At 41.6% G+C, this 12524-nt stretch overlaps 1 protein-coding gene across 1 annotated transcript in view; it reads right to left on the reverse strand.

Moving 5' to 3' along the window:
• The window catches only part of LOC138656267 (tomoregulin-1-like), a gene marked incomplete at its 3' end in the record, with an annotated part of 108188 nt that overhangs the window by 8899 nt on the left and 86765 nt on the right, over nucleotides 1–12524 (reverse strand). The window contains exon 2 of the mRNA XM_069743665.1: nucleotides 11217–11329. Coding sequence (XP_069599766.1) covers nucleotides 11217–11329 — 113 coding nt within the window. The remainder of the gene's footprint in view (nucleotides 1–11216; nucleotides 11330–12524) is intronic.

A 12524-nucleotide genomic window follows, 5' to 3' on the forward strand; every position in this document is an offset into this window, starting at 1 on the left:
AGGAGTAGGAGAACAGTGAGGATGACGATGTGAACTAAGAGGAATGCATGTTGTGAACTAAGAGGCATGCAGCTGAGTAGCTCAGAAAAGCAGCTGGAGGAGGAAGACGAGGAGGTTACACTGCTGCTTGCCGCACACGGAGTGATGCAACCACAACAAGCACTGCATCCTCACCAACAACTCTGGCTGTGGCCAGCAGCTGTCGTGAGTCTGCAGTTTGTAGGGGTGGTAAGGGTTGCCTAGCTTAGGCCTTATTTGAGACTGTAAAGGATGACCCAACTCACGTTATCTGCCAACTGTGTAAAAAACAACTCAGTACAGGCAAAAATTGTAATAATTTTAGTACTACATGCATAAACCGGCACATGTGCATTCAGCATGCATTAGTCTGGGAATCTCTATCTGCTAAAATGTGGCCTAGCGGGCCTCGCCAACCACTGGCCTCCCCCATGAACCGCAACTGCTGCTTCCTCCTCCGTCACTGTGAAAAGTGCTCTCACACAGGTCTCTGGCCTCAGAACCTTCACTTGTTTACCCGCTACAGTTGGGGTGAGTGAAAAACTGTCAGCTGTTATTTTTTAGACCAGCCTATGCACCAGCAGAACAAAGCACAAGTCTGACACAAAGTGAACGATTGGAGAGGATGGTGCAGGAGTATCTCAAGCTCAATACTGATGCCATTGTGGGGTTGTGACGGGGTGTACGGCAGAGCAAGAAGGGACAACAGGCCGAGGGATGATTCAACAGATTTATTATCAAGAATGCTGGAACAACACATGCAGGTAGATCTACAGAGTCCACAATTAGTCCAATGGAACAGGTTCGGGGGCACCTCCCGATAATCCTTGTGCCAGGTAACAAAGCAATAGTCCACAATTAGTCCAAGGGATCCCAAAACAATCTCACGAACGACGAGATATGTCCTCAGCTCAAGTCTCGCCCCGTTCGCTTCCGCAGTCACAGATGGACATGGGGTCTTGCCTCAGCTAAGAATCCCCACTCCTTCTCCTTCAAGGATCAACTCACATCTGATCTCAAAATAAGAATGGATTGTCTGAGCTCCAGGGATCCGCCCAAGAAGGGGGGTAGAGGTCACACCTTCTATTCAATGGTTGGGTCCACCAGAAGATTCTAGACTGGTGGCTCCACTTAGTCTATTCATTGTGTGCATTTGACTAGCCACGTGCTGTGAGGAAGAATGGCTATTCCTTCCCTAGTGGTGTGGACAAAGCTTAACTACATTAGAGCTCAGGGCTGCAAGCATTGGGGGAAGGAGACAGGTTAGTTACATACACCCCATGACATTGCAAAATGTACAGTAAATACAAGGAAAGAGAAGTCGCATCACATCATGACATATTACACAAAATACAGGACAGGGAAAAAAGTACAGATCATGACAGGGGTGTTTGGACTCTTTTGTATTTTGGTCTTCAAAAATGGAAGAGTGGTCTGAGCTCACCAGTTACGCCTTGAAGGTTATGCCTTGAAGGTTCTGTCATGCCCAGCAGCCAGAGTTCTCTCAGAACGTGTCTTCAGCGCTGCTGGTGTTGTCCTGACAGATAAGCGCATTTGTGTGTCCCCTGAAAGTGTAGACCACCTAACTTTCATCAAAATGAACAAGTCATGGTTCTCCAATGACTTTTGCACTCTAGTCGCAGACTGGGCGATGGTGTAGTTTTCAGTATGATCTTGCGTTATTACAGTGTGACACCTTTGTTATGGCTTCTGTGGCTGCTGTTGCTACTGCTACTGATGTTACTAACAAATGCCTTGGTGGCGCAACAATCAGAATGTGTCTCCAGCATTGTCACTTTTACAATTTGCTTCTTTTTTTTTTTTTTTAAAGCAATTAATATTCCTTCTCCTTTTTGCTTGCTCGTGAGTCACAACAAACCAAATATTTGGTACATGGAGACTCTTATTTTCTTATTTGGGTCTCCTTGTTGTGTGTAGCCAATTTAGTTTTGTGTGCCAATAATTTTTTGAAATGTGGAGACTCTAAGTTGGGTCTCCATCTGGTGGATTGCCTGTAGTTGAAAGGGTCTCACAGCACCATTATAATATTTCTACTGTGGTAAAATTCATGCCATGTTAGCGGTATGTGCCAATAATTTTTTGAAATGTGGAGACTCCAAGTTAACTCCATCTGGTGGGTGGCCTGTAGTGGAAGTGGCATCACAGCCCCATTATACTATTTCTACTCTGGGGAAATTGATGCCACTTTAGTGATGCGTGCCAATATTTTTTTGAAATGTGGAGACTCCAAGTTGGGTCTCCATCTGATGGGTTGCCTGTATTGGAAGGGGTCTCAGTGCACCAGGCATACACATGTCACTCACCCACATCTGTCTGACCAATTTGTAAGCTAGAAGTTCTGGGCCAGGACCTCTCCCATCCATCCATGCTGCACCATTATGTATTTTCTACCGTGGGTCATTTGATGCCACTTTTTCTGGTGTCTGGCCCTAATTTTTCAAAATTTTTTGACTCCAAGTTGGGTCTCCTTCGTGTGTGTTGCCTGAATTTGGCAGGGTTACCAGTACAGCAGGCTTACAGCGGTCCCTCACCCACCTCTTAATTTCAAAGCTGTAAATGCTGGCCAAGTCCCTGTCTCATGAATGGCCCATTCCTGACTGCTGCACCATTATAAAATTTTTACTGTGGGTCAGTTCGTACCACTTTTCCTGGTGCCTGACCATAATTTTTGGAAACATTTTGACTGAAAGTTGGGTCTTCTTCCTGTACGTTGCCTGTCACTTATCCACCTGTTAATGATCAATGTTTAAGCTAGAAATGCTGGTCCAAGCCCTGTCCCATGCATTCATGCTGCGCAATTATATTATTTGTACTCTTGGTCAATTGATGCCACTTTTCTTGGTGTCTGCCACTAATTTGAGCTGTTTGGCAGCTTTTGGGCTCCCCTGAAGGTGTTGTCTATGCGTTTGGTTTTGCGTCCCATTGAATTCAATGGGGTTTGGATAAGTTTGGCAAATTGATCAGCAAACTGTTCGGCGAACATCAGGACATCAGGAAGTTCGCCGATCCAAGCCGAACCGAACCTTAAAAGGTTCACTCATCTCTACTCATGAGGTCACTTCTGGAGCCATGTCATCAAAGACGGGGCACTGATGGATAAGCAATGGTAGAGCTGGGGAAGAGGAGGGGGAGTAATAAAAGCTAAATTTATTATATTTAAACAGTGCAATCTGATGGAATAATAAAATGGTGAACCCCTTTATTGTATTTAAGGCTGGTAGAAAGAAAATACTAATAATAAGTAATATAACCACTGTATTCATTGGTACTGGACAATAGTGTACAGAAACAGGAAGCCTTAACAGGGGTCAGATGAGAGATAGAGCTCTCCACTATAAATATTGTCAATATATATGATACACTAAGGCAATAAATGTGGATAAAGCAAATATAGGTGATATATCCAGCAGTTTATTCCAGTGTGCCAATGTACGTGGACACAAAGCCAGACACTCGCAGGTTTATTTACTGCGGCAACAAATGAAGTGTTTCTAAGACATTGCAGGTGACCATAAGTCATATTCCTGTCCACCACAGAAGCTATTTCTGTAACTAAACCATGGTTTGTCAATGAAAAGTGAGAAGTGTTTACTTATAATGACAACAACCAAATATTGGAAGAATAACAATGCACTAAATTAATAGGAAGAGTGGAAATGGGAAAATGGTAACGGAAAAGAAATGTGTAGAAGGAATGCTGATGCTTTATAGTTTTAATGGCAGGTAGGTAACTGTTTTACTGTTATACTGTTTTGAATGAAAGTTAATTAATCATTTTTTTTTTATTGTTCTTTTTTAACCCCTTTACCCCCAAGGGTGGTTTGCACGTTAATGACCGGGCCAATTTTTACAATTCTGACCACTGTCCCTTTATGAGGTTATAACTCTGGAACGCTTCAATGGATCCCAGTGAATCTGACATTGTTTTCTCATGACATATTGTACTTTATGACAATGGTAAAAATTATTTGATAGTACCTGCGTTTATTTGTGAAAAAAATGGAAATTTGGCGAAAATTATGAAAATTTCGCAATTTTCCAACTTTGAATTTTTATGCAATCAAATCACAGAGATATGTCACACAAAATACTTAATAAGTAACATTTCCCACATGTCTACTTTACATCAGCACAATTTTGGAACCAAAATTTTTTTTTGTTAGGGAGTTATAAGGGTGAAAAGTTGACCAGCAATTTCTCATTTCTACAACACCATTTTTTTTTAGGGACCACATCTCATTTGAAGTCATTTTGAGGGGTCTATATGATAGAAAATACCCAAGTGTGACACCATTCTAAAAACTACACCCCTCAAGGTGCTCAAAACCACATTCAAGAAGTTTATTAACCCTTCTGGTGCTTCACAGGAATTTTTTGAATGTTTAAATAAAAGTGAACATTTAACTTTTTTTCACAAAAAATTTAATTCAGCTCCAATTTGTTTTATTTTACCAAGGGTAACAGGAGAAAATGGACCCCAAACATTGTTGTATAATTTGTCCTGAGTACGCCAATACCCCACATGTGGGGGTAAACCACTGTTTGGGCGGATGGGAGAGCTCGGAAGGGAAGGAGCGCCGTTTGACTTTTCAATGCAAAATTGACAGGAAATGAGATGGGACGCCATGTTGCGTTTGGAGAGCCACTGATGTGCCTAAACATTGAAACCCCCCACAAGTGACACCATTTTGGAAAGTAGACCCCCTAAGGAACTTATCTAGAGGTGTGGTGAGCACATTGACCCACCCAGTGCTTCACAGAAGTTTATAATGCAGAACCGTAAAAATGAAAAATCATATTTTTTCACAAAAATTATCTTTTCGCCCCCAATTTTTTATTTTCCCAAGGGTAAGAGAAGAAATTGGACGCCAAAAGTTGTTGTACAATTTGTCCTGAGTACGCTGATACCCCATATGTGGGGGTAAACCATTGTTTGGGCGGATGGGAGAGCTCGGAAAGGAAGGAGCGCCGTTTGACTTTTCAATGCAAAATTGACAGGAATTGAGATGAGACTCCATGTTGCGTTTGCAGAGCCCCTAATGTACCTAAATAGTAGAAATCCCTCACAAGTGACACCATTTTGGAAAGTAGACCCCCTAAGGAACTTATCTAGATGTGTGGTGAGCGCTTTGACCCACCAAGGGCTTCACAGAAGTTTATAATGGAGAGCCGTAAAAATAAAAAAAATCTTTCCCCCCAAAATTATTTTTTAGCCCCCAGTTTTGTATTTTCTCGAGGGTAAGAGGAGAAATTCGACCCCAAAAGTTGTTGTCCAATTTGTCCTGAGTACGCTGATACCCCATATGTTGGGGGCAACCACCGTTTGGGCGCATGGGAGGGCTCGGAAGGGAAGGAGTGCCATTTGGAATGCAGACTTAGATGGAATGGTCTGCAGGCGTCACATTGCGTTTGCAGAACCCCTAATGTACCTAAACAGTAGAAACCCCCCACAAGTGACCCCATATTGGAAACTAGACCCCCCAGGGAACTAATCTAGATGTGTTGTGAGAACTTTGAACTCCCAAGTGTTTCACTACAGTTTAAAACGCAGAGCCGTAAAAATAAAAAATCTTTTATTTTCCCACAAAAATTATTTTTTAGCCCCCAGTTTTGTATTTTCCCAAGGGTAACAGGAGAAATTGGACCCCAACAGTTGTTGTCCTATTTGTCCTGAGTACGCTGATATGTTGTGGTAAACCTCTGTTTGGGCACACGGGAGAGCTCGGAAGGGAAGAAGCACTGTTTTACTTTTTCAACGCAGAATTGGCTGGAATTGAGATCGGACGCCATGTCGCGTTTGGAGAGGCCCTGATGTGCCTAAACAGTGGAAACTCCCAATTATAACTGAAACCCTAATCCAAACACACCCCTAACCCTAATTCCAACGGTAACCCTAACTACACCTCTAACCCTGACACACCCCTAACCCTAATCCCAACCCTATTCCCAACTGTAAATGTAATCTAAACCCTAACTGTAACTTAAGCCCCAACCCAAACTGTAACCCTAGCCCTAACCCTAGCCGTAACCCTAACCCTAGCCCTAACCCTAGCCCTAACCCTAGCCCTAACCCTAGCCCTAGCCCTAACCCTAGCCCTAACCCTAGCCCTAGCCCTAACCCTAGCCCTAACCCTAGCCCTAACCCTAACCCTAGCCCTAACCCTAACCCTAGCCCTAACCCTAACGCTAGCCCTAGCCCTAATGGGAAAATGGAAATAAATACATTTTTTTAATTTTTCCCTAACTAAGGGGGTGATGAAGGGGGGTTTGATTTACTTTTATAGTGGGTTTTTTAGCGGATTTTTATGATTGGCAGCCGTCACACACTGAAAGACGCTTTTTATTGCAAAAAATATTTTTTGCGTTACCACATTTTGAGAGCTATAACTTTTCCATATTTTGGTCCACAGAGTCATGTGAGGTCTTGTTTTTTGCGGGACGAGTTGATGTTTTTATTGGTAACATTTTCGGGCACGTGACATTTTTTGATCGCTTTTTATTCCGATTTTTGTGAGGCAGAATGACCAAAAACCAGCTATTCATGAATTTCTTTGGGCGGAGGCGTTTATACCGTTCCGCGTTTGGTAAAATTGATAAAGCCGTTTTATTCTTCGGGTCAGTACGATTACAGCGACACCTCATTTATATCATTTTTTTATGTTTTGGCGCTTTTATACGATAAAAACTATTTTATAGAAAAAATAATTATTTTTGCATCGCTTTATTCTCAGGACTATAACTTTTTTATTTTTTTGCTCATGATGCTGTTTGGTGGCTCATTTTTTGCGGGACAAGATGACGCTTTCAGCGGTACAATGGTTATTTATATCTGTCCTTTTGATCGCGTGTTATTCCACTTTTTGTTCGGCGGTATGATAATAAAGCGTTGTCTTTTGCCTCGTTTTTTTTTTTTTTCTTACGGTGTTTACTGAAGGGGTTAACTAGTGGGCCAGTATTATAGGTGGGGTCGTTACGGACGCGGCGATACTAAATATGTGTACTTTTATTGTTTTTTTTTTATTTAGATAAAGAAATGTATTTATGGGAATAATATTTTTTTTTTTCATTATTTAGGAATATTTTTTTTTATTTTTTTTTACACATTTGGAAAACATTTTTTTTACTTTTTTACTTTGTCCCGGGGGGGACATCACAGATCAATGATCTGACAGTTTGCATAGCACTCTGTCAGATCACCGATCTGAGAGCAGTGCAGGCTGCTTCACAGTGCCTGCTCTGAGCAGGCTCTGTGAAGCCACCTCTCTCCCTGCAGGACCCGGATCCACGGCCATCTTGGATCCAGGCCTGGAGCAAGCAGGGAGGGAGGTAAGACCCTCGCAGCAACGCGATCACATCGCGTTGCTGCGGGGGGCTCAGGGAAGCCCGCAGGAAGCCCCCTCCCTGCGGGAAGCTTCCCTATACCGCTGGCACATCGCGATCATGTTTGATCGCGGTGTGCCGGGGGTTAATGTGCCAGGGGCGGTCCGTGACCACTCCTGGCACATAGTGCCGGATGTCAGCTGCGATAGGCAGCTGACACCCGGCCGCGATCGGCCGCGCTCCCCCCGTGAGCGCCGCCGATCGCGCTGGACGTACTATCCCGTCCGTGGTCATAGGGGCCCACCCCACCTCGACGGGATAGTACGTCCGATGTCAGAAAAGGGTTAAGCTTTTTAACTGAATTTTATTTTTCCTTGAATTTTGGTTTTCTGGACAAGTTGTGATTCTTTTTAGCACCATTTTATAAATTAAATTCCAGATTTTTTATATTGACAGGATGCATGACAAGAAACTATTTCTGTATTTTAAAGATTAACAAATTTCCATTTACCGCAATATATGCCTATTTGCCATATCATTAAAACCACTGACAAGTGAAGTGAATAACACTGATTACCTTGTATGTATGGCACCTACCAAGTTGTAGGATATATTATCCAGCAAATATACAACTGTTTTTTCAAAAAAGCAGGAAATTTGGGCAAGTGTAAAGATCTGAATGATTTTTACAAGGGCCAAACTGTCATTGCTGGACAAGTGAATCCGAATATCTCTGTGGGGTGGGGGTATACTTGCTATGCAGTGGTTGATAACTGACAAAAGTGGTCCAAGGAAGGAGAACCGATGCTGTGGTCATGACTCATGAGTTCCTAAGGATCACTGATGCGTGAGAAACCTAGGTAGCCTAGTTTGATCCTACAAGAGCCACTGGATCACAAATAGTGAAGAAGTTAAGGATGAAAGACAACACAAAAGATTTCAGAATTAAGAGTACCTTCCAATTTGCTACAGGGCTACAGTATGTAACCTATACCGAACCCAGCCACTGCCAAAAGCACTTATTGTATAATGGATACATGAGCATCAGAACCAGACTATGGAGCAATGAAACATGGTCTGAAGTTTATTGACATTCATAAAGACAAGCGGATGTGTGTGAGCTACTTATCTGTAGAAGAGAGAGTAAGATGATGGAGTGTGATGGTCTGGGCAATGTTCTGCTTGGAAGATGTAGATGTTGCTTTGACATGCACCACCTACCTAAACACTGTAGGACCATGTACACCCCTTCATGGCCTCATTTTTCCCTGCTGGCATTGGCTGTTGCCAGCAGGATAATGCACACTGCTAAAATTGTTCAAGAATGGTTTGCAAGTAGTGTTGAGCGATACCGTCCGATATTTGAAAGTATCGTTATCAAATGGTATTGGCCGATATCCGAAAAATATCGGATATCGCCGATACCGATATCCGATACCAATACAAGTCAATGGGACACAAATATCGGAAGGTATCCTCTATGGTTCCCAGGGTCTGAAGGAGAGGAAACTCTCCTTCAGGCCCTGGGATCCATATTCATGTGTAAAATAAAGAATAAAAATAAAAAATATTGATATACTTACCCTCGGACGCGCCCTGGTTGTCACCGCTGCAACCGCCATGCTTCCCTTCCTAAAAATGAGTGCGTTAAGGACCTTCGTTGAAGTCACGGCTTGTGATTGGTCGCTAAGTGGTCATGTGACCGCTCACGCGACCAATCACAAGCCGCGACGTCATCGAAGGTCCTTAACGCGCTCATTCTTAGGAAGGGAAGCATGGCGATTGCAGCGGTGACAACCAGGGCGCGTCCGAGGGTAAGTATATCAATATTTTTTATTTTTATTCTTTATTTTACACATGAATCTTAATCCCGATACCGGTTCCCGATATCACAAAAATATCGGAACTCGGTATCGGAATTCCGATACAGCAAATATCGGCCGATACCCGATACTTGCGGTATCGGAATGCTCAACACTATTTGCAAGACATAACTTAAGTTCAACATTTTGTCTTGGCCTCCAATTTCTCCAGACCCTCAAAACATCATAGCCTTTTCTGGCAATACTATTACAACCTATATTAGGCAGTTGGCTATAATGGCATGAATGAACAGTGTAAGTTATTAAAACCATTTCTTTGAAGTTGTGGTGATCTTTATATATCATATATTTCTTGTCCAATGAAGAGTACCGTACTTTTACCTTTAAACTAAAAGAAAAAACACTAATGTATAATGTCTTAAATGAATATATAGTACAGTACAATACTGCCTGCGCATATAAAAAGCACAGGCCTTAGTACTAATCAGCAACGGAGGCCTTTCTTAAGACCCAGGATACCAATATAAAACTGCTAGCCTCTGTGATTGCAGCGGATGTCAGTGAGCTGACAAAGCTCCATCTGTCAGCAGTGTGAACAACACAGAGAGAGGTACAAACCAACAAATACACCCACTGGTATTTTTTTACCCTTCCCTCCCTGTTACGTGTGATGATACCCTATAAATGGTGCCTTTGGCACACTCTGATGTGTCAGTGACCATAAGGCCAGGTTCACACGAGCATATAAAAAAAAAAATCGCTCAGTTACATCCAGAAAAAATGGACAATTTTTTTCTCACTTGTCATCCGCATACAATCCCTTTTTGACAGAAGCAACTATTAAATATTTACACGACCATTTACAGTTTCCTATGTTACATTATTACAATGTACCCGTAAAAATCAAATACTACACTGTAATTCCGCATGACATCGTTTTTTTTTGTGCACTTGAATGGGTGAGTCGCATACCGACTTACAGAAGAAACTAGTGTATGCAGTAACTCTTTCACACACTGATTCAGTCAGTGAAAGATATTGTTCTTATTCCATTGGGTAACAGCAGACCGAAAATAGAGTAGTGAGAACGAGGTCTCAGATCACACTCACACGATCAGTATTTGGTATTTTACCTCAGTATTTATAAGATAAAGCCAGGAGTGGGTGATAAATACAGAAGTGGTGACATGTTTCTATTAGACTTTTCCTCTGATTGTTCCACTACTGATTTTGACTTACAAATACTGAGGTAAAATACTCACCAAATACTGAACGTGTGACCGTGGCCTAAGAGTGAAGTTCATATGAGTGCAATTTGTGTCACAACGGAGCGCACACGGACAGCACATGTTCGCCTATGTGCTAGTATAGGTAGCTCCTGCACCTGTCCAGTATGTGGAAGAGCACACGGATCTGCACACGGAGCCAGTCACGTACAACGCGCGTCTCCATTTAACCTTAGAGATTGACATTTTTTCTTATTTAGTAAGAAAATATCTTTTTTGCCAGCTATGGGTTTTTTTTCTGTTGGCAAAAAGGCAGCAAATAATTCTAATTATTATAATTATGCACCTGCAGGATTTTCTTCCAGACATCTGCATAGGTTAAAAGATTTGAAAGCAGCAGAAAAAAAGTCTTTTGAAAATATATTAACTACAACTGACATTAAACGATTCATTTCTTATGAAAATACTAAAAGACCAAAACTCTACATAATAATTACAAAGCAGGTGCAGAACATTCATAGTACTTATTTCACATCATAGACAAAAAGCCCTAAAGTGCTCACCTGAATAGAATTTGAAAGTTATTTTCCTGATAACCTAAGTACATTGTGCAGGAGTTTCTCAAAGATTTGGTTTACGGGTTCCTTCCACTTTTTAATTGCTTACATGACTACCTTCAGACACACTTTTTGGCCTAAAAACATGTATAAAATCTTGCAGAATTTCCGTAGTGAAAAAGCCGCAGACTATCTGTCTCATGTGAACACTTTCATATTGTTAAGTAAACACTTATTGTGGTAGTCTTTACCTGAAACTGGCAGGCACATTTCATTCCATCCCCATCTTCTTTGCAGATGCCTCCATATTTACAGACTGTTTCATCACATACTCGTCGTACTTCTGACTCCCTCATGTTCAATTCTGTAATATAAAAAGTTATGAGTTAACACAGTAATTATGTTACAAGAACTGTCTAATCCAATATTACTTGCCATCCATATGAGCATTCTATAACAATAAATCCCATAAAAATTATTTTTTTTTTAGAATACTTGAACAGTCTGCCTTGTAAACTATTATTTTACATTTATTATTTTCCTTGTAGATTGTAAGCTTGCGAGCAGGGACCTCACCCCTAATGTCACTGTTTCAACTTGTACCAAATTTATTGTTTGTACATGTCCCCGCTTAATTGTAAAGTGCTGCGGAATATGTTGGCGCTATATAAATAAAAATTATTATTATATAAATTATTATTATTATTTGGCTGGTATACATCAATTTTTCAGGTTGCTCACACAACACAAAGCAATGGAGTGTACAGCAGTTAACAGCTGAAAAAAGCTCAAGCTTAATCCCGTTTTTCCGTAGTTGCCTATCATGGATCAATAATGTAAAAGTTGGTTTGAGTCCAGAATTTCACTTATATTATGTGGTGCTTTCATCACCAGGAATCCTTCTAGCTTATTATTTGCTGCAATGTGCTAGATCAAATAATTGACCAAGTCTGTTTACCCCACACAGCCCTTCCTAGGCTGAGTACCATGGCAACAAGTTCTAAATTGTATTAATTCAACACCTTTTATAGATTAAATTAAATGGTTATTAGTTGCACATGGATGGTGTAGGAAGAGGAAACCAAATGTGAGAGGATAAGCAAAAACATGCAAACCAACTCCACGCAGCAATCTCCAGAAAAACTCTCCTACCGCCAACTCCATGAACTTTCTCCTTCATCACCAAACCAGGAAGAATAGCTATCACTTGCAACTCCCAAGTGCCAGTGATGAGCAAATATACTAGAGGGGAGTGGCCAACACAGAACAGCTGAGACAATTTAGGATGGAGCGCTCCAGTAGATCAACTGAACTGATTAACCTTTGCTATGAAAGAACAAGGAAAACCCGTCCTGTTTAATAGGATGGTGAAGCAGTTCTAATAAGTGCAGGAGTGCGAGTAAACTAGACGCTACGGTCTTCTAGTACCTCTCTGTCGCAGTATCCCCATGACAGCTTGGCTACCAAGAGAAAATGAACTTTATTCCTCCAGGGAGCTAATGGATTTCACTCATAGAGTTGCGTGTGGTGCAGGTAATGGTGTTTTAGAACATGACAGG

This window comes from Ranitomeya imitator, unplaced genomic scaffold (assembly GCF_032444005.1).
Source record: "Ranitomeya imitator isolate aRanImi1 unplaced genomic scaffold, aRanImi1.pri SCAFFOLD_705, whole genome shotgun sequence".
Taxonomy (NCBI): Eukaryota; Metazoa; Chordata; class Amphibia; order Anura; family Dendrobatidae; genus Ranitomeya; species Ranitomeya imitator.